This window comes from Ambystoma mexicanum, chromosome 10, assembly GCF_040938575.1.
Source record: "Ambystoma mexicanum isolate Mex_15411 chromosome 10, UKY_AmexF1_1, whole genome shotgun sequence".
Taxonomy (NCBI): Eukaryota; Metazoa; Chordata; class Amphibia; order Caudata; family Ambystomatidae; genus Ambystoma; species Ambystoma mexicanum.
In genome coordinates, this window is record NC_090932.1 from 1,594,004,843 (window position 1) to 1,594,027,906 (window position 23,064).

Genomic DNA, 23,064 nt, shown 5'->3' on the forward strand with positions numbered 1-23,064 from the left:
CAGCTCAATCACGCAACCAACCTGTGTAGTACAGACTTCTACCAAAGGTTGGGTTCCTATTGCCAGGAGGTCAGGGTTGTTGTAGTGCACTCAAAGGGTACTGCATACACTCTTGACTTACAGGTTCTTCTGTGCTCCTGAAAAAGGCGCCAAATCAACAGAGCCGCGAGGAAAACCTTGCTTAGAGCCTTCCCCGTTGATCCCTGCGGCAAAGTCCCTTCCAAGGTCCTGTTTTCAGTCACCACGACAAGGAATCTACCAAACAGGTTTTAGGCTGCAGATCCTGCAGTCGTCCTGTAAAGCCCCTGGACCCTCAATTAACTTTAAAGTAAAAAACTGAACTGTTGGAACAGTCTTCCTTTTGAACTCGGACTTCTGCTACTTAAGAACCTATTCTAACACTGCCTGTTGGACACTAGACCCTAGTGACCCCCCTTCTGCCCCTGGGAACACTCATGCTCCAAGAATAACGGAAAGACTTTTAAAGGATTGGGGCTTTTGCCCAGAAAAGAGAATACGTGTTTAAAAGTTGCTTAATTGTAAAATAGTTGGTTGGTAACTAACTCTAGGCGTGAGCAGTTACAAAAGTTATGACTTGCGTTAGAAATTTTCTGCCATTCTGAAAAGTAGAAATAAGGTTGTAGTACTCACCCATGAATTGGTTGTGCCTCTTCGCCAAAAGTAATGCTGTTGGCTTCACTCAACTATTTCTTTCAGCAAATGAGTGTGTACTTTTCCCAGCTGGCTCTTGCTTCCCCTGACGTTCCATTAGCCTGTCCAGATTAAGTCTTAATTAGGTTTTACCTACCTAGAATAACTGAGTCATTAATAAAGTGTAACACTGGGTTTTGCTTTCCCTGGTCGGTTTTAGACATTCACAAAAAGAGTCTTAGGTTTACACCTGCCTTTAAGTTGCTTATAGCTCCTGTAAAAAGTGTATAGGTTTTACTTACCTTGAGTATACCTGCTATCCTAAAATAAGTTAGAGTTATTGCTACCCTTAGTCTGAACTGAAAAGTACCTGTAATTGAATATTACACCCCAAGGTCCAACTCCCCTACAATAACTTATTCTGAATCAGAGTTACAGGTTTATACTGTTCCTAGAATCTGTGTTTCACTAGATTAGAAAAGTATATTGTCCAGTTGATATTACTATGTGATTTCTTGCTGAGCGTCATGGTACAACTAATAGGTTCTACTACCCTCTTATTACTGAAAGTAATTTAAAAAGTAATTGGTTCGACTTCTCTAGAACTCCCGTTAGATGTTCCAAATAAGGTTATATACTTGGTCTGTGCACCTTCAAGCATAGTGTTGTGTTTTTCTTTGATGTGTTTATATGATCTGTGATGGTACTTCTTTCCGCCAAGATTTATCTGGGCCTACTTGTATTTAAATAAACCATTAATTTTTTTACAAATCATAGTGTTTGTGTTTCTTTGGATCATTTGTATTACTATTTCATTTGTACCGATTCTACAGTCCCCTCTCCCTCCTAAAATGAGCCAGGCTGCTCGGTCTATGCTACCCTGAACTATGGTGGTACAGCCTTATACCAAGAGTGGCGTCTTGTACTGCCTCGGTTGAACAAGTTACTTCTTACCTTGTAACGTTTTTTCGATGGGATTTTCCTCCGACGTATTCCTTATCTTGATAGATTACTTCCAGCTTGCTAGCTGGCTTCAGAAATGTTTTTCAGTAGAGGGCGCTACGCGTCTACGTCCCTCGAGTTGGTGTCCCTCGACAGCCTCCGTATCGGCGCCAACATCATTGTGCGTATAAATAGACTCCGAGCGTCCGTTGCTCAGTACCGTTTTGAAGCTTAAGAGTAGCTGTGCATGAATTGGTTATTGACCTTGAAGGAGCGAAAGCTGCAACCACAAGGGAAGTTTTACTGAGGGGATGGATGGGAGGGGCGATAAGGAATACGTCGGAGGAACATCCCATCGAAAGAACGTTACAAGTTAAGTAATTTTTTCTTCGAAGGGATTGTGCCCTCCGACATAATCCTCATCTTGATAGACTCCCATAGCAGTGGTGTGTAAACAGAGGTGGGAGTAAAATTGCCATATTCCCCTTTAAGAATGAACAGAGTGTAACACAGCTTTGCCAAATCTATGGCTAGAGGAGGAATCCAGATTGTAGAATTTTGTAAAGGTATGAGCGGACGACCATGTGGCAGCCGCACATATGTCTCGAATTGGTACCCCTCTTTGAAGAGGCTGCGATACCCCTGGTTGAATGAGCCCTAAGATTTTGAGGGGACACTTTCCCTGCAAATTTGTAGCATTCTAGAATGGCTAAAATAATCCACCTTGAAATGGTCTTTTTTGTGATTGGTAATCCTAATTTGTGCCCTGTGTAACCTATGAACAGTTGGTCTGCTTGCCTAATCCTAGCAAGTCTGCTGATATAAAAACTCAAGGCTCGCCTTGGATGCAGCCTGTGTAGCCTCTTTCCTCTTTCCCAAGATGAGGAGGAGGATAGAATGAAGGCAAGGTTATCTTCTGAGTGATGTGGAATTCAGAGACTACCTTTGGGAGGAAATTAGGCTTCACTTGTAGGACAACTTTGTCTTTGTGAAAAATTGTATGAGGGGGTTTACAAGATAGAGCTTGTAATTCGCTCACCCTCCTGGCAGATGTCAAAGCCACTAATAAAACAGTTTTAAGGGTAAGAAATCTTAACTATCAAGAGTTGAGTGATTCAAAGAGTGCCCATCAGGAAATGTAAGACTAAATTTAAGTCCCATAAGGAAACTTGGAACAGTCTTGGGGGATAGACAGTTAACCGCTTCAGAAATTGTATTACTAGGGGTAATTTGAAATATGATGGCTCCTCCGCAGTGCGCTTGAAGATAGATAGCGCTGCGAGGTAGCCCTTGATCGTACCAACTTGAAGACCTGAATTCACCAAATGGAGTAGAAAAGATAACACCATTGGTGTACCGAATGAAAAAGGTTCGATCTTCTTTTCTCTACACCAGGTGCAAAACTTGTTCCAACGGCAGCGGTATAAAGTCTTTGTTGCTGGCCTAACCGAAAGCAACACCTCCATGACGTCATCTGGGATGTCCCAATTCTTGTATCTCAACCTTTCAGAAACCAAGCGTGAAGGTTGAGGGTTCTGATGTCTGGATGGAGAACCTGACCTACCTTCTGCGAGAGAAGATCCTCCCTGTGTGGAGGACGAATCGGAGGGCAGATGGGACATGTCCAGAAGGTCCGGGTACCACGTTCTCCTGGCCCAGTCTGGGGCAATTAGGATCATGGTCTTCTGGAATCATCTCAACCTCCTGATCATCTGAGGAATGACATGACAAGGACTGGAGGAAAGGCGTACAGAAGTGGAAACTCCCAGTCCACTACAAACGCATCCCCTAGAGCTCCTCTCGGGGGAAATTCCCTTGAACAAAACTGATCGCACTTCCTGTTGAGACTGGTAGCGAATAGATACACTTGAGGGTTCCCCAAAGGCGAAGATCTCTTGAAAGACTTCCTGAGCTATTTCCCACTCTTGAGAGACTGCTCTACCTGCTCAGAGCATCTGCTGTCAAGTTCTTCTCTCCGGCTAAGTGAACTGCCGATAGAGATTCCTTCTTGCCTAAAACCAGAGCTGCATCGCCTCTCTGCACAGTGGCAGTGATCCTACGCTGCCTCTTTTGTTGAGGTAGTGCATGGCCACTGTGTTGTCCGTCATTATTAGGACATTTTCCCCTTGTACAGGTGGCAGAAAAGCCTTCAGCGCTAGTCCGATAGCTCTCGGCTCCAACAGGTAGATATGTAGTCTGGACTCCGATGGAGACCAACGACCGCTGATGGTCAAGTCGTTGGCATGGGCTCCCCACCCCGTGAGTGAGGCATCCGTGACTACGGTTATCTCAGGCTATGGTTGCCAAAAATGTTCTCCTGACAGGCCCACCACTGAAGGTCTCGAGCCACTTTGTCCGGAACCTGAACGAGATCTGTCATTCTTCCTGAGAATTACGACCACTGAGTTCTTAGTGCCCACTGGAGAGATCTCATTCTCAGGCGAGCCTCTGGCACAAGGAAAATGCAGGATGCCATGAGACCTAGTAACCTCAAAAAGTCGAAGGCTGGGAGACGTTGGGCATTTTGAAACTTGGTGACCATCTGCAGAATATCTTGAGCCCTCACCTCTGGTGGCGAGGCTTTCCCCGGGGAAGTGTCCAGGACCGCTCCGATGAACTGGAGTCTCTGTGATGGTATAATTTGTGACTTCTTTAAATTGAGGGAGTAGCCCAGTTTGTGAAGGAAGTGGCAGACACAATCTAGTTGGATCTGAGCTTGTTCCGAAGATACAGCTCCGATCAACCAATCGTGTAGGTAGAGGCAGACGTGAATCCCTTCCCTCCTTAGACTTGCAGCCTCTACCGACATTAGCTCGGTGAAGACCCTCGGGCGGAGGTCAGCCCACATGGCAGAACTCAAAATTGATAGAGAGTTGCCAATTGCGAAGCTCAGGTATTTCCTGTGTTTGAGATGGATTGGCACATGGAAATAAGCATCCTGAAGGTCCAGCGATACCAGCCAGTCCTGAAGGTGGAGGGCCTGAAGGATCTGAGAGAGAGTTACCATCTTGAACTTGTCCTTCCTGAGTAACTTGTTCAATTCTCCTAAATCCAAGATAGGTCTCAGTCCTCCGTCCTTCTTCGGTATTAGAAAGTAGGGGGGAGTACCAACCCTTGTTCCTCTCTGCTACAGGTACCGGTTCTATGGCACCTTTCTCTAGCAGGTCTAGAATCTCCTGCAAAAGGAGCGGATCTGGAAACTTCAAAGAGTTGTTCCCCGGTGGATGACTGAGGGGTGTGTAGAAAAGGCAGGCAGTAATCTTGGGCAACTGTCTCCAATGCCCAAACATCTGACGTAATAGCCTGCCATTCTGTCAGATGTTGAGATAACCTGCCCCCTACTGGTGTCTTGCGATGAGTCCTCAGAGTGGTTTAGAGGCGGCTGACACAGATGCCGAGGGTAAAGAGGCACCTGCTGCGGCTTTTGTACTTTTAACCCATCCACCTCGGGTGAATCATTTTTGGCTGTCCTCTGCCTTTTCCGAATGCGGAATAAAAACAAAAGGACCTACCTCTCCAAGGAGGTTCCTGAGGGGCGATAGGGAATTGACGGATAGCAGCTCCAAGGGTTTGCTGCTGCTGCCTTGATGTTTGTAACTTCTCTAGGCTGTCATCAGCCTTCTTACCAAATAAAGAAGAGCCGTCAAAGGGCATATTCAAAAGTCTGGCCTGTACATCTGGAGCAAAACCAGACTTTCGCAACCACGCAAATCTGCGGATTGTAGTACTTGCCGTCATGGCCCTGCTGATACTGTCAGCAGAATCAATGCCAGTTTGAAGGGATTCGCACATTGCGTCTTTACCATCTTTAATGATGTTCGGAAAAGCTTCCCTTTCTCCTCCTTCCAGGAGACAGTCAGCCGCTGATGAAGCCCACTCCCAAAGTGTATGGCTGAATCTTGCGAGCATACAAGTAGCATTAATGGATTTAAGCGCCATGCTACACACAGAAAATACCTTTTTTGACATAGCGTCAAATCTCTTATCAACCCTGTCTTGCGGAACAGTAGGGTATGCAGATCTACTGTTCGATGAAGTTGCTGCTTGTACAACCAGACTCTCTAGAGTTGGATGTTAGGACAAATATTCAGGGTCAGAAGCAGATAGTTTTGTTAACTGCAGGGATAACCTCAGGAGTGTCCCAGTTGGCCGATATTTTCCTCTGCAATGCAGTATGAAAGGGAACCACAGGATCTTCCTGTGGGCCTTTAATTAAAATGTCTGTAAGATCATCTTGTTGAAAAGAAGGTGAAGGTGTAGATCAACCCATGAATTCTAATATTCTGGCCATTAAAATTCTGTAAGGGGTCTCAGCATGTTCCCCTGGGTCTGGTTTAGCGAATTCTACTTCTGGGGAAGTATCTAAACCACTTGCATTATGCAAGGATTCTTGAAGGTCCTTCAACCTATTCTCTTCAGAGATAAATTCCTCTGGTACAGGTGTTGTAGTCCTCTGCAACCCAAAAGGTCTTTCATGATCAGAATACTCCCCTTCCTCATAAATAGAGGACAAGGCTCTGAAATAATCTGACCTTGGGAATGGCTTAAAACCCATTTCTAGAGCAGAAGGGGCCAAGCTTGTAGTGACCGGTTGAGAAAATGTCAAAGTTGTCGATGCGGAAGTCAAAGGCTTCGAAGAAACCGAAAAAGGTGTTGAAAAGGTATGAAGAGACCTCGAAGAACTTGAGAGGATCGGAATCCTACTCCGAGTCGTCGAGGTTATCAACATTCGAGGTCATGTTCGAAGCCTTCAGTACGGCTACTGACTGAGAAGTAGTGACAGCAGTAGGTTTGTCCTTTATCGGCGTCGAAGACGGTATCGATTCGACCGATCTGTGTCGATGGGTCCTTCGATAATGGCATTGATGACGCAGAAGGGACTTCGACGACAGCGTCGATGACGCGGTTTTACTGCCTTTGCTCGAGGGTCCATGACGCTCTCTGGCAGTTTCTTTCGCCGGGTGCAACGACTGGCGGCGTTTCAATTTTTCGTGGCTTTCACACAGGGTATCACCATTAGCCGTCTCCGAGGGGGTCGAGGCCGCTTTCTCGATGAAGCTAAGCATCTTTTTACGGAATTCCTCCCACTTAGCTGGGAGCTGTGTTTTGTGGTGCAGGTGACCCTTTCCGGGGAAACAGAAGAAGACGAAGAAGAGGGTGATCTACGACGCCTCTTTTTCGAGTGTTTGGATCTCGAAGACTGATGGGAACCGCTTCTAGACCTCAAACGGGAATGTTTCCTGTGACGGCGAGGAGACGAATGTCTCGACTCTGCCGAGGAAACTTTGGAGTAGAGGTTTTAAGAGTCTTACCTCTTTCCAGCTTCCCCTTATGCTCATTCAAGGCTTTCGCCGTCATGGACATGCAGTCCTCGCATTCTGGACAATGGTGCTCCGATCACAGGCACCACAAACAGATCCTGTGAGGATCCGTCAATGACATTTTCTTTCCACAATCACAACACTTTTTGACGCCGGACCGTGGGTTCGACGGTTCAGATGAGGAAGCCATCGAATAAAGTATAATATCTTCGTGGAATAAGTAGAATCTACTTGAAGAACGAACTGAGCAACACGATTCCGAGGCCCACGAAGTGCGGAAAAACGGAACTGAGCAACGGACGCTGCGCAAGTCTATTTATACGCACGATGACGTCGGTGCCGATACGGAGGCTGTCGAGGGACACCAACTCGAGGGACGTCGACGTGCAGCGCCCACTACTGAAAAAAAATTATGAGGCCAGCCAGCAAGCTGGAAGTAATCTATCAAGATAAGGAATACGTCGGAGGACACAATCCCTTCAAAAAATGGATTTACTAAGCCCTTAGTTGGACTTCAGAAAAAATATAACAGCTGACCTTGGCCTGCCTGGTGCAATCCTAAATTAGTGTAAAGAGTTCTTGCTCATCTTAGTCTGTGTTCCACTGAGCTGAGAACCAACTGTAATTGTATATTACACCAAAAGGTCTTACCTAGAATAACTGTAATAAATGTAGTTCTAAGTATATACTGTTCCTTGTGTATAATTATTCAGAAAATAGTAAGAGGGATGGTTGATTATGTGGTTTCTTTACGGGGTGTAACTGCATAATTGACAGGGTCTACTACCCTTTTATTACAGAACGTATTCTAAAAGTAACTAATGGTTTTTACTCCCCCATGAATGGGTGTGGTCTATACTAAATGTGTATGATATGGTCTGACTTCCCTAGAATTACTGTAAGGTATTCTGAGGAAGTTTTTATGCTTTGGTCTGTGTAGCTTCAAGCATTTTGGTGTGTTTTTATAAATGTGTTTATGACTAAGCCAGGCTGCTCGGTCTATGCTACCATATACTGAGGTGGTACAGCCTTATACTAAGGGTGGAATATTGTACTGTCTCAATTGGTTTTACTAAGCCCTTAGTCGAACTTCAGAAAAACTGTCCTAACACAAAGAAGAAATGGAGACCATTTCTGTCCACTGAACAGACTTTTACACACCGAATATAATGACACTTTGGAGGCCTAAGCAAGTAAGACACAAAGACATTCAACGCTCATTGAATATACAGCCATCATATGCACGTTTGTAAACTATCCCGATCTAGACATGCTGCAAGGTGCACTAACTATACATAACTCTTTCTTTACCTTTGGAATATTGACTCGGGACCAGAAGAGTTCGAGATGCTCACGCATCTTTTGAGGTTTGAACTTGGAGTAAAGGATGGCGAGCTCTGTGAACATCCCCATGTGAGCTCTCTCCAGACCCAACGCGGCTTCCAACAGTGAAATCAGCTCTTCAAAGTAACCGCGATCCTATTGAATAAAACAGTTTTTAAAGTCCAGTCAGTACAATATGGTGTAAAGGTGTGCACACATAACCCATACTTATGATCAAGCTTTTAAATCCACAAAAAACTTGCAGTGTTCTGTGTTCAGAGCAGCTCTAAGGCACGTTGACATATCAAGCCCTAACTCTGTCGCATAGACAAGTGCCAGGAAGTGAAGCTGTTCACAGTATGTGCTACAGCATGCTACTGCCCAATGCAATTCAAACACAATTTGTGAACATGTGAACTGAACTAAGTAATGCTCTTTGGTGTGACTGTGAAATCATTCTGTAACTCACTCAGACCTAGTTCTGCCACCCCTGCCTTGGATTTGGAGCCTAAATACTGGAGTTCATGAATGTTATTTAAACGTCAAAAACCAACAAATATTGTTTTTAAAGCTTTCCTTTATCGCTCCATCCACACACTTTGTCATGATCCAATAGCTTAACGGTTGGATTCCCAGCTCAGGATTAAAGCAAAAAACAAAATAACACCTTTATGCATCATGGTTGCCACCTCCATCTACCTTCCACCATCACCACACTTCCCTGTCCCAGCCGGCCTAAGCACTCGAGCACCCTGGACATGGTTTTTACAAATAAAGACCTAAAACAGATTAATGCCTTGTCCTCCTTCCTCTTCCCATCATTCAAACAATGAGGTGCCTTCATTTTTCTCTTTCATGTGGAAACCTACAATAAGTCCAAAGGGTGAGAACAGGAAGCAAATGCATACAGGGGATGCTGGGAAAGGAAGACAGTTTGGAATTTTTCACTTTTCAACTAAAGAGTAAGATGTCGACTTCAGATGGTTACAACATACTAACAAAATCACCCCTGTGAAGGATATGAAAAATACACAAAACCAGGTTTTATGCTGTTAATTAATGTGGTGGGTGGTGCCTCAGATGTAAATCCTTCTGTGTCTGCCAGGCTCCACATTAAAGTACTATGTTTGTATTACAATAACCAGGCACACCTGGTGTGTTAATACACTGCAGGCGCTATGCTGTCGCATCTGGGCCAACATTTAGAGCAAGGGTGAATTTAATTTTTCTTTTTTGCCTGAAATGCAGTTGAAGTAAACGTCATTGGGTCGCCACCAAGCCTACCCACTTTGTTCAAGACTACCTCCATGGCTAGGAGTTTATATTGTAAACAAATTGAAATAATATTTTTCAAAAAAAGATTTAAGGTTAAGCTAGGAAAAACAAAAGTTTACAAACAGTAGAAGTAACAATGTTAAGGTAAAAACACTCACATAACAAACAAAACCAATTTAACAATGGAACTACGGTATTGATGTAACCGGCCTAATAATTAAAGTGAGTGCTAAGGTTGAATTTGTAGAGATTGTATCTTTTTATTATTTGTCCTGTTTGTAGAGTAACCCCAGCTTGTTTAAAAGTATTTTTTGTTACATTTTATTTCAGAGTTTTTTTTTGTGGGAAGTATGGCGTATATTATATGGCCGTATAGTATGAGCATGTGGTGGAAGTGCCTATGAGTGCTTGGTGTGTAAGTATCTGGCATGCGAGTTCATGGTGTAAAAGTAGCATACAAGTGTGTGGCATAAATATCCTATGGAATCCATGCGTACAAAAACCCACCTATACATATGAAAACTCACATTTAAGTGAGGTTTGACTTTGATGATATGATATAGCATTTATAACGCGCCTATACACAAGTGTTTCAAGGCGCGACGAGTCAAGGGAGGGGGAACAAGGCGAAGACAGAACAACGATCCTACTAGGCCAGGTATCATTCAGATCGCTCAAGTGCATGGGGAGGGGGAAAGGGAAAAGTGCATGGGGAAGGGAGAGGGGAAAGTGCAGTACATGGGATAGTAGAATAAAATAAGACAAATAAAAACGGCCACTGGTGGCAAGTGCAAGGTAAGTGCAGACTTAAGTGCAGACATAAGTGCCGGTAGAGGGACTGTAGGGATACAGAAAACAGTACCGAGGGGTGCAGGGGTTGCCAGGGAGGCAGTGCAGGTGGGTGGGAAACTGGCGGGGCCTGGGCCCGAGAATCAGAAAGGGTGGCCAAGTAACCAGTGCCGTTTCTGCCAGGAATTTAGCAGGGGAGAGGGGGAGGGAAAGCAGAGGCAAAGAGGAAGGTTTTGGAGGTGCTTCTGGAATCGGAGATGGTTCTCAAGTTTCAGGGAGGCAGGAAGGGTGTTCCAGAGGGAGGTCCCTGCCGAAGAGAGAGATCTACCACCAACTCTTTGCTTGGAGAAGCGACTGACCCTAAGGGAGTTGGATGCGGATGAGAGAAGAGCTCGAGAAGGAAGATATTTAGGAAGCGAGACTTGAAGGTATTGGGGCCCCAGTCACCAGAATGTCTTGTGGACAATGCAGAGGGTTTTGAACTTAATCCTCATAGCCACTGGGAGCCAGTGAAAAGATTTCTGTCCTGGAGAGATACGATCTCTGGGCTTCAGGCCAAGGACAAGTCTCGCAGTCCTGTTCTGGATCAGTTGCAGAGGGCAGAGAGTAGAGGCAGGCAGATTTAGATAGAGGCTGTTACAATAGTCCAGTTTAGAGAGAACCCGGGCTCTGGGGACAGTGAGCTTCTGGGGGAAGGAGAGGAAAAGTAGTATACCTCTGAGGAGGTGCAGCTGGTAGTGTGACTTCTTAGAGACGGAGATGCGAGGAGAGAAGGAGTGTGTGGAGTCGAAGATGACTCCGTTTTTTTTTAACCCATGCAAGTTTTAATGAGGTGTACAAGCGTATTTCTGATGCTTGTAGATACCTCACGCGTCTAGGACCCTCAGATTGTATTTTCTCTGACATGAGGTAGCATAAGGAGTAGCGCGAGTACAGATAATCCAAGCAGATAGATAAGACTACAAGCATCCATGTGCCTTCTCTCAGAGGGGAGGAAGGGTGGGACGCATGTGAATCTAAGCAGATACAAGCATCAGAAATACGATTACGGTGAGTAATTCATCTCTTCTGAGGCTTGTTGAATCTGCTTAGATCACATGCTATGCATAGATTAGCGAGCAGTGTTAGGAGGTGGGATGTGAGAAGGGTCATGAGCAAATCAATGTCTTAAAACCGCTTGTCCCACTTGAGTATCTGCCTTGGAATGGGTGTCAATGCAGTAGTGCTGAGTAAAAGTGTGAATAGAGCTCCAAGTAGCTGCTTTGCAAATGGTGTCAAGGGGTACATTTGCAATGAAAGCCAGAGTGGCCACAATGCTTCTAGTAGAGTGGGCTCTTGGCGTGAAAGGCAGAGGTTTTTCAGAAGGTAACACAGCTGGATACAGTTAATCCCCTTAGAGATGGCACCTTTAGAGACGTGATCTCCCTCTGCCTGTAGTTACGGAGACAAACAGCTGATCTGTTTTCCTTAGCGGTCTGGTCTTGTTTACATAGTCGAGGACCGCCCTACGCACATCTAGGGTGTGTAGTTTCACCTCAGCCGAGCTTTGTGGGTCTTGGAAGAAAGCCGGAAGCTCGATGGACTGGTTCACGTGGAATTTAGAAATAAATTTAGGTGAGAACCTAGGGTGTGTACGTGAAAACCAGTTTATCTTTATGAACTGTAAAGAATGGATCCTGCACTAACAGAGCCTGAATTTCAATGACCCTTCTTATAAATGTTATAAGTCAGGTGTTTGAGACTGCCTTTATGCATGGGTTCTAATGGGGGGCCCATGAGTTTAGATAGCACCACGTTAAGGTCCCATCCTGGTGGTGGGTTTGAAATAGGAGGGTGAAGTCTCTTTACTCCTTCCATGAAAGCTTTAACCACTGGCATCTTCCACCACAACACCTTGTTATGGGATGTATGCTGACAGCGCTGCCAGGTGTACCTTCAGTGAGTTAAATACCAGTCCTGCATCCAGCAGGTGGAGCATGTATGTGACAATTGTGGAATGAGTGCAATCAACTGGGTTGACTTGCTTGTTCTGGCACCAGATAACGAATCGTTTCCATTTGTCAAAGTAGCAGTGCCTCGTGTTTGGCTTCCTAGATTCCTTTAGGATGTCCATACACCTCTGAGATAATCTGATATGTCCGAACTCTATGACCACAGGAGCCATGCTGCTAGGTTTATTGAGTTGGGTTGACGATGCACAGTTTGACCTTGGTGCTGGGACAGTAGGTTGTACCAGCCCGCGAGTCTGATGGGTTCGCACACCGCTAGTCTGCGTAGGTGTGGAAACCACGGTTGTCTCGCCCACATGGGAGCAACTAGGACGAGCGTCATTGACTCTCTGTTCATCTTGTTGACCACATTCCTGATGAGGTGTTGGTGGAAAAGCGTACGCAAACATCCATGACCAGTTCATCCACTGGGTGTTCCCCTGGGAGTCTGGCTGGGGGAACCTGGATGCAAATCATGGGCACTGTCTGTTTTCACTTGTGGCGAATAGGTCTATAGTGGGGAAACCCCACTGAGAAGATATCTTCTACGATTTCTCTGTGTAGACACCATTCGTGTTCCTCTGGAAGGGGATCTCTGCTCAAAGCATCCGCCAGAGAATTGAGATCCCCTAGAACATGTTGAGATGACAGGAAGATCTTCCGTCTGAGTGCCCATATCCAAATTTTCTGGGAAAGCTTGGACAGATTTGGCGAACGAGTCCCTCCCTGCTTGTTTATGTAAAACATGGCTGTAGTGCTGTCCGTCCAGATCTGCAATGACAGATTCAGTAGGTAGGGCTCGAACGCCTGAAGCGCTCTGAATACTGCCAGAAGCTCTAGCAGGTTGATGTGATTCTTGGCCACTGAGTGAGACCAGAGACCTTTAGCTGTGTGGTGGAGGAGCTGAGCTCCCCACCCTATCAGGCATGCATCGGTTGTGACTACCGCCTGTATCTCGGGATCGTAAAAGGGTTTCCCCTTGGACAGATTTTCTCTTGTCCACCAGTGAAGGCTTTGTACCAGTGTTGGCGAAACGACCACTAGATCGTCCCACTGACCACTTGCCCGAGACCACTGTTTCGCCAACCATTTCTGCATGGGACGCATGCGCAGGCGCGCGTGCGTGACCAGGTAATTACATGACGCCATCATGCCTAGCAAACACATTGCTTTGCTTACCGTTATCTGGCGACCGGCCTGATATTGCGGAATTTGCAGCAGTATATTCCGAATTCTTTCCTCTGATGGAAAGGTCAACCCCTCTTGCGTGTCTAGGATAGCTCCTAGGAACTGTTTGGAGGTGCTTGGCACCAGACTTGACTTCTTCTCGTTTATTGAGAAGCCTAATTCGAAGAGGAGGTCGATCGTCCTTTGAATGTTTGTTCTACAAATTACTGGGGTCTCCCCCGTGATGAGCCAGTCGTCCAGGTAAGGGTACACCGGGATTGCCTCCCTGCGTAGGTGTGCTGCCGCCACCGCCAGTACCTTGATGAATACCCTTGGAGCCGAGGCTATCCCGAAGGGCAGTACCTTGAACTGGTAGTGCCGACTGTCCACCTTGAAGCGCAAGTACTCTGTGTGCTGGGAACAGGGAAATATGAAAATAGGCATCCTTCATGTCCAATGTTGCCATGTAATCCCCTTTTTTAGGAGGGGGATTACCTCCTGGAGAGTAGTCATGTGAAAATTTTGGGGCTTGACATACTTGTTTGCAGGCCGTAAGTCCAATACTGGGCGCATTGTCAAATCTTTTTTGGCACAAGGAAGTAAGTTGAATAAATACCCTTGTTTACCTGGTGTCCCGGGACGAGTTATATCGCGTCCTTTGCTAGAAGATTGACGATCTCCTTGAGGAGGATCTTCTGGTGGTCCAAGGAATGTATTCTTTGTCGTGGAGGGTGGTTTTGGGGACGCTCTAACAGTTCTATGCAGTATCCTGCGGACACTCTGGACAGCACCCACCTGTCTGACGTGATCCCTTCCCAAGCTTGGGTGAAGTTGGAAATGCGTCCCCCCCTACTCCTCGGCAAAATCCCTCTCTTCCTGCGCACCCTGTGTGTCAATGTGGAAGTGTTCTGCCGCTCTGGACAGCACTTCATTCAAAAGAGGCTGGTTATCGATAGGGGAGTCGGTAACCGGGGGTTCTTTATCTACCGGGGAATCTAGCCTGTAGGTTTCTGGGTTGTCCTCCTCATCCTCCTCCTCCTCCTCCTCCTCTTGGTCCTCGTCATCCCCATAGTAGCCTGTCCCAGTTTGTTCTTCCAACATGCCCAAATCTGGATCCTCATAAAGGGATGGATCTCCCTGATACTGAGTATAGGGCTGTATACTGAAGGGATCTGAAGTAGGAGCTTCAACCCGGGACTTCTTACTTGGGGGTATAGGATCCCTAGAGCATGAGGTAGTTGACCCGTCTGGGGTAAAAGAGAAAGTGTTCTGGGTTTTTGGCGTAGAAATCTGCCAATGATGACATCCTTGACATGACTGTCTATGTCATCAGTAGACCACTCTCTTGAACAGGGAATGATTCTTTCTTGAAGGCCTTTCCCTGTCTTTTCTAGACTAGACCTACTGGTTTGAACAGGGGTCTTTGGGATAACAGAAGACCGAGACTTGTCCATCTGTTTAAGTGGGGTAGAAAGTCTTTGAGGTGTGGAAGTAGACTGAGACTGCTTCCTCTGTTTTTCACCTTCCCCGTGTGTAGAATAGTGTTTACCCTGTTTTTTCGCCCCTCCGGAGTCTTTCGACGCCTGGCGCCGAGGTTCGGCGGTAATGTCCCTATCTCTGTGTAGTGGAGGTTGGGACTTGGGAGCAGCCGTTGCGCGGCCTGTTGACGCCGACTCCTGGAGTGTGGACTGGGGATAGAAGTCTGTTTTGTCTTCTGACGATCGAACCTCTGTTAGCTTGGGGATAGAGGCACTTCTGGCAACAGTGGATGGTTGCCTGGAGTCATGCGGCGATCGAGAACGCCCAGAGGACACCGAATCGGACCGTTCTGTATGTGCCTCTTTCCGAGTACTCGGCGTGCGCGTCGAGTCTCAGTTGGACTTCATGTGTTTTGTGGAAGTGTTGTGGGTAGCGCTTGTGTCGCCGGGGGTCTTCCCCATAGTCGCCCTGCCGGACGACCTTCCGAGGCCGGGGACTTGCGCTTGGCTGTCAATTGATGCCTTGTTGCCCTCGCCGTCCGAAAGCACGGCGTCGCTGCCTTCGCTGAAGGCGCCCACCGCTGCCATGGCCTCTTGACACCTGGCGTGGTGGGCCCAACGCTTGATCGAATGGCCCTTGAGTGTTTTCGGTTTGAACCTACTCCACGCACTGCAGTTAGCCTCGGGGTGGTCCCTCGGTAAGCAGAGATTGCACGTGGCGTGCCTGTCAACCCAAGGGTACTTGCGGTTGCACTTGGGGCAAAATTGGAAAGGGGTACCCTCCATACGCACCTTGTGGCAGCGGGCTAATAAGTGTAGGAATATACAAGAATGTACCTATATACCAAAAGAGTGTAGAGTATGTCCACCCCCCACTCTCCCTACTTGCAGGGCCGAGGCCAGAGGCCTTCCTAGGCCCGCGCCGAGGCCAGAGGCCTTCCGAGGCCCAAATCCGTCATGCAGCTCTCGACGGTCGATTTTCTCCGTGCCGGCGTCAAGTGTGGATGTTCGGTAACTCGACGTTGGGGTGGAGAAATGGGGAAATATAACAATATTTTAGCAAAAGTATGGCTAAAGCCAGGGAACTCCGCGGAATGCTTCCGACCAGTATGGCGGAAAAAAACAATCTGAGGGTCCTAGACGCATGAGGGATCATGGGTACAGTGGACGTCACACTAGGGATAGTATTACTGGCACGGCCTGTGTCAACGCCCATTTTCGAGTTTCAAAAAACATACTAGGAGGCTGAGGGTCACTGGATCCTGAAGGAGTGGAGTCATCAGGGGTGCACTGATAGCTCAGAAAGTGATTTCGGTTTTTGGCATAAAAATTAGCTAAAGACATTCTTGACATCACCCTGTCAATGTCCTCAGAGCTCCATTCCCTAGAACTGGGGATGAACACCTCTTGCTGAGGTTCCTCTACTGTGTGGCGTTGCTGCCATCACTGAAGGAACCCACCGCTTGCATGGCCTCGAGCTGCCTGGCGAGATGGGCCCAACGTTTAGTGGAGCAGTCCTTTAGTGTTTTTGCCTTAAAGAGCTTACACGCTCTGCAGTTAGTTTCGGGGTGGTCCCTAGGCAGACAGAGATTACAGGTGGTATGTTTGCCAACCCAAGGCAACTTGCAGTTGCACTTGGGGCAAAATTTAAATGGAGTGCTCTCAATATGTCACCTAATGGCAGCGGGCGAGTGTATGTAGGAAATAAAGCAAGTGTGATAGTGTCCACCCCCCACTCTCCCTACTTGCAGGGCCGAGGCCAGAGGCCTTCCGAGGCCCAAAGTCTGTTGTGCAGTCTCGCCGGTTGTTCGTTCTCCGGACCGGCATCGATGTTCGATTGGAAGAACGGGGATTTACAGATAAATTATGACAAAATGGCTAAAAGCCAGGGAACTTCGCAACAATGCGTCCAACAATTATGGCGGAAAAAACAATCTGAGGGTCCTACACGCATGAGGGATCATGGGTACAGTGGACGTCATACTAGGGATAGAATTACTGGCACGCCCTATGTCGACGCCCGTTTGAGTTTTGAAAAACAAACATACTCTGCAGCTTCCACTAGATGTCGGCCTATGCACAGCATGTGATCTAAGCAGATTCCAAAAGCCTCAGAAATATATATATATATTGCATATATGTATGAAAATTCACATTAAAGTGAGGCCTAACTTTGATATGAGTTTTATATACGTACCGGAGGCGGATGTCAATTTTACCTTTTATACAGGTCAGCAATTCACATCCGATATGTCTCATACATTGCAAAATTCACATTGAAGTCAGTCCTGACTTATGATATATATAGTAGTGTACATGTATCAATGTAGGAAATGTACATCTCCTACGTGTACAGTTTGCATAAAAAGGTGCACATTCATTCTGCCCACGTGAGATATGTAGACATCTTAAAACTTGAATATCTCAGAATTGGCAAGCACCATTTTTCAATTTTATTTTATCAAATCCTGGTAAGATGTATGCGGATGCCAAAAGCCTCAAATTCAAGCTGCTAATTTTTTTATATTTGGCCCGAAAATTGTTTTCATCTTCCTATGGGAAAACCCCACCCGAAAAGCTGTTGAAAATTGAGATTAAGTAAACTTTTTTTTCAAATCTGAATAAATCCCATGAAAACTACTGAAATGTTCCATGTAGGGGTATATGCCTCTAAATGTAAATGTGAATTATCCCAAATTATTCTTCAAGTCTTCAAAAGTTAAGAAATGTTATTTTCTGAAACTCCATAGACAATTCTACTTAACCTCAACTACCATGCACTAGCACAATGGCATAGTCCATATACGTAATACTCTAAAGCTCATGTGGCGTCAAGGCTTATACACAAGCCACAGCTATTCTGGTCTACTATGATGGGATAGGCTTGGGTATGCAGCAGGCAGGCAGTACAGAAGATAAAGGGGTGAGGCTAGCATGGGGCACGAGGGTGGGCATGCTGGGGCAGCAATGGCAATGCGCATATGTTATTAGAACAAAGGAAATGCCCATGTCACCTGGTAATAACTAATCAGCTCCTCCAGCTCATCCGCATGGATCACAATGTGCAGACCACATATCTGAGCAAGCCTGAACTCTGTGCCATCCACACAGGCGAAGCACACCTGCAATAGAGAAGGTATGATCAAGAAGCACACTGGCAGCTAGAGAAATGTAGTACTCCATGCAAAATCCATACAGGGCAGAAAAGCTATAATAGGGCCTCTGTACACAGACATTTCCGGATAAAGTCATCACGTTTGCAGGCTTAAACCCATCTCATCACTAACAGTAACCCAGACTGATCACTACTCAAAGTTAACTGTCTTTCTATAGGCATCACATCCAAACAGTACAATACCACATGTATTATTCACACTGCACTTTTTGACCCACTTACCATTACTGAATTGCACTTCCACCATAGAAATAATACAAGTGGGAAAAAATAGGTTAAAAGAAAAAAAACGGAAAAATGAGGGCTTCCTTTGTGATTTCAAAGGAACAATTACTATTCAACTAATACACAATCGCCAAACATGTTGTTCAAAACGGTAGAGGCTGTCTTTAATGCACTTCTTTTGCCACATCCCAATCACTTTCTGCTCGAACTAACCAATGCCAAGTACAATATATTCGATGCATCAACAACCATTCCAACATGACCCTTGCGCTATGGCACACTGCCCAATCCCACAGCACTTATCTGCATAACCCCAACAGATCCCACTCCAGCCTCTTTTCTTCAACTATGGGTAGTGAGTTTCCCTGCCAGTTTAGGGGAATACCATGCTGGGAAACCTTACCTCCTTCCACGTCCTTGTGCTGTTGGCTTTCCTGGCACTGTCAACAGCTGCTTGGTACTCCCCCAAGTGTACCAATGTAGATGCCAAGCGGGCAAAGTTAGACACGTTGTTGTACAGCAGCTTTGCTGCATCGTACATTCCCTCTTCATAACAACGGTCGCCAACCTAAAAATGAACAGTAAGCCCAGACAAAAGACAAGGGAAGAAAAACAAAACTACTCAGTTAATTGGTTTCATTCCATGTATGTTTGGATCCCAAACAATGCGTGCAAAGTGCTCTCTACGCATACATCAAAGTCCTGAAATTAAGCAAGCTTTGCTCCATAAGTTACAGGACATCAGACAGGAGATGTGCAAATAAATCGTCACCCTGATCTAACGTACCCAAAGAGCACAGGGAAGGTTCTAAAGATTTCAGGACAAGCGTATGTATTTTAGTATGGCAGTTACTCTAAGAAAGAAACTGAAAGTTGCAGCCACCTCTTAGTGTTTTCTTGACTACTTTGGCGACAAAATCCACAACACTTGAAGTTGGGTGGTGCGCTGTAACTGCAGATAGTGACATTCTGGTCTCACCTGTTGGATGTGAGCATTGTTAGGTCCACTGACAAACTCCTGCAGCTCAGCCAGCCGGTTGGTCTTTGCCAGGGCGAAGATGAGCTCTGTCTCCACGTAAGACTCCCTGGACTTCTTCCTGGCCATCTGCAGAAATTTCACCAGATCTTCCCAATTGCCTGCAGAGAACACCATTTTTCAAAAGAGCATGTTAAAGTCTTTTGTCTTCGTGTTTAGTGTGTACTCTTCAGTGCCAGGCTCTTTATTCCATCTCAGTGTTTGTGTACCACTGTACCCACACATTCAATGCTTTTAACAGTTTACACTACTTACATGTGGCCAAAAAACATGTGCAAAGAGCCCCATGTCATTTTATGTGTGGCCTTCTTTGGTGCACTTTTTTTCAACAGGTGTTTGGACCGTCTCACATGCCCTGGTTCAGGGGGTAAGAGACAGTAACTCCTAGAGAGCAGGGTTTATGGTTTAGTTAAGGTTAACTCTTGCACGGTCATTAGCAGCAGGGAAGTTTCCAGACACAGTAAAACATGAAATAAGACTGTGCTTAAACAGAAGTTCATAAAATATTTGATCTTCTATGAACTTAAGTAGATGAAATGAAGGGTACAGGCAAGTGGAATTTATTTGAAGTTCAATGTCATAACATTACATGTTAGGGTCCGAGGCAATGCCCAAAGTCAGACTGGTTACTCGAGTACTAAGTTTGACTGCCTACTGGCCTAGCACTTTGGGATCATATCTGCTCCACCAGGAGTTAGCTTCTCGTAGGAATCGATATGACGGACGTACAGACTTTTGATTAGATGAACACATTAATTACCTCTGGTAAAGTTCTTTCTAATGGATTCTCCTCCCACAGATTCATAATCTTAGACATTCAACCTGGTGCGGTCATTGAAAACTTTATACAGTAGCGGGCATAGTGTGTCTCAGCACCGCCTCCCCTCGTCAATCCAACTCTATGGCTCCAGAAGTGGCGCCTTCATTACATACAGAGCATACTATATTCCATTACCTCGGTTCTCCCTTTGCCCTGTGCTCAGCAGTAGGGAGAAAAATGTTGAACTTTTTCTAAACATTTGTAAGAGCACCCTACATGTGGGCCAGGATGGAAGGGCGATCAGGAATCTGTGGGAGAATCCATCAGAAAGATTACCAGAGGCAAATAATTTGTTCTAATGGATTGCATCCTCCATCAGATTGCCTAACTCTGATTGTTTTTATCTATACTGCCATGAGAGCCAAACTAATACTCCGCAGATAAAAATGGAGGCAGGATGATCCTACACCAGAAACCTTTGCAATACAACCCTTCCAAAGCTGGCATCTTCGTCAGGTTGTGAATCAAGACTATGCTTTGGTGAAATATGTAGTAAAGTTCTGGTAGCCCCTTGGCACATTTCCAGAGCAGATAGTGGCACGTCCTTTCCAGCCAAAGAATAGCAATCTGGAATGCAAAGAATGACCCAGTGAGAAATGGTCTGCTTCGAAACGCCCCTGCCTAAGCATGCCCCTGAAAAGGACACAAACAGTTCATCATCCATGCAAGTATCTCATGTCCTCACATTATAAAAACTAAGGACCCCCTCATTGGTTGTTAATGGCTGAACCACTTTTTATTAGGACAAAGGGGCAGATAAAGAATGGACATTGGATCTTTTGACTCGGGTGAAACCAGGAAAACATTTTGTTAAGGCAAGCCTGTGTCTACGCTCTACATTTTCCTTGAAAAACAAAAGGCAAGGATGCTTTAAAGATGAAGCCTAACCCTTCCAATACAGATGGGCAACACACTGTAACCTCAAGCCTTAATGATATATGATAGTTTATTTATATAGTGCCTATACACAATGTGTTTCAATGCGCTTCAAGGCAAGGGAGTGAACAAGGGAAAATACAATGACATTCTTAAAGGCCATGAACAGCAAGGATGTGAAATTAACTATCGTACTCGGCCTGATGACATTTCAGATAGTGCAAGAGCTAAGACATAGATAAGGAAAGGAGGGGGAGAGTGGGAAGGAAATGGAAACAGACAGGCAACTACTGTACTAGGCCGGTTTCTGGTAGAGCCGGAGAAAAACAAAAGGTGAGGGAGAGGGATGCAGCAAGGGAGGGGACGAACAAAAATAGCGACTATCATACTACGCCTGGTGACATTTCAGATAGTGCTGGGGAGGAAACAAACAGTAATGGGAGGGTGGAGGAAACTGACGAGGTTGCTATCATATTAGGTCCAGGGACAATTCTGATAGAGTAAGTGCATAGAAGAAAGTAAGGGGAGGAGATAGAAAAAGGGAGAAGGGAAAGGAGGAGAGAACAGAGAGTACGCAATCAAAAAGAGTGGAGAAGCAAGAGTGGAGAGCGAATACAATTGCAGAAGTTAGTAGTAACACATAATGTTGCAAGCCAGGATACAAGATGAAGATGGGAACAGCATGATTCAGGGCCATCATGAGCACAAGATGCAAAGAGCATGAGAGTTGACAAAGGGTGATGCACTCTGAATCAATGAAGTCCATAAAAGTCAAATCCAGCATTGGCCACAAGACAGTGATGGTGAAACCAGAATGTATCAGGACAGACTCCTGCAGAAGTAGGCTGGAGGAGGTTGAGGAGGAGCAGGGTAGAAGAATCAAGCAAAACGGGCAACATCTGTGTGCGAGAAGGGGGGGGCACAAGGGAACATCAGAGGGGGTGGGGATGACCTGTGGGGACAGAGGGGGTAACATGTTGGTGCCTGCTTACCTGCTGTCTGAGCAGGGGGGGTCGGTCCCTGGGTCCTCCTGGTCCGAACAGGAATTGTCCTTTTCTTCATCTGCCCTTCAATGCAGACGCCCTTGATCTAATAGTTAAGAGCAGGAAGGAAGAGGCACGGCTAAGAAGGTGGGTGGTGCTTAGGCCAGGTGACCTAGATCCACTTGCACCTGCTCCCCATCTGCAAAGGAAAAGAGGCTGGAGGGCTCCTTAAGTAGGGAAAAAGAGCGGCAAGCAGGAAGGCACCAGGTGGGCGGGGCTTATACCAGGTGACCTAGATCCACTTGCACCTGCTCTCCATCTGCAAAGGAAAAGTCGCTGGAGGGCTCCTTAAGTAGGGAAAAAGAGCGGCAGGCAGGAAGGCACCAGGTGGGCAGGGCTTAGGCCAGGTACTGGGGATAGGGTTAGTTTTGTGTTACTTACCTGCAACTATTATTCTCCAGCATGGGTTTGGCATAGATTCAAATGCTCATGAATATTCCCAGTCAGGCTGGGATTCCTTGGTAAAAACGTTTGTTGGGGTTCCTTTCTGTGCTAAATTCCTCCCACCTTAGAGACCCCCAGCTCTTTTGCTGGATTTAGGACTTTTTAATTTTAACTCCTGAGTGAGTGGGACCTTTTTCTCACACTCTCATGTCTTTTTCCCCCAATTTGGATTTTATGTTCTCACTGTTTTTGGAGTCTGACAAACTCCATAGGCATCTGCTTTTTTGTATAATGACACAGCAGCCTCAGTGCAATGTCACTGAGTAGACCTTTTGATTTCTCTTCAGGTTTAAATACCTTTTCTTGGGTGAACTACTGTTCCCAAGAATAGTAAGGTGATATTGATCTTACTTACCTTTTTTCCTTTTGTAGGTGCTGGGAGGTTACTTAGTAGCCCCTTATCCTACTTTCTCACGTAACATATTTTAAATGGCTGGTGGCAGTGGTTTAATCTTTACCGCTGTTGTGCTTTTCTACCACAGGCTGAACTCTCTGCAACAGTACAGCACCC

The 23,064-nt window shown here is 45.9% G+C and overlaps 1 protein-coding gene across 2 annotated transcripts in view; it reads right to left on the reverse strand.

Moving 5' to 3' along the window:
• Window positions 1–23,064, reverse strand: part of CLTCL1 (clathrin heavy chain like 1) — an 804,099-nt gene that overhangs the window by 207,721 nt on the left and 573,314 nt on the right. For both annotated transcript variants that reach the window (XM_069619951.1, XM_069619950.1), the window contains exons 22-25: window positions 19,314–19,471; window positions 18,738–18,902; window positions 17,949–18,056; window positions 8,226–8,393 (exon numbers count right to left, since the gene is read on the reverse strand). In XM_069619951.1, coding sequence (XP_069476052.1) covers window positions 8,226–8,393; window positions 17,949–18,056; window positions 18,738–18,902; window positions 19,314–19,471 — 599 coding nt within the window. The remainder of the gene's footprint in view (window positions 1–8,225; window positions 8,394–17,948; window positions 18,057–18,737; window positions 18,903–19,313; window positions 19,472–23,064) is intronic.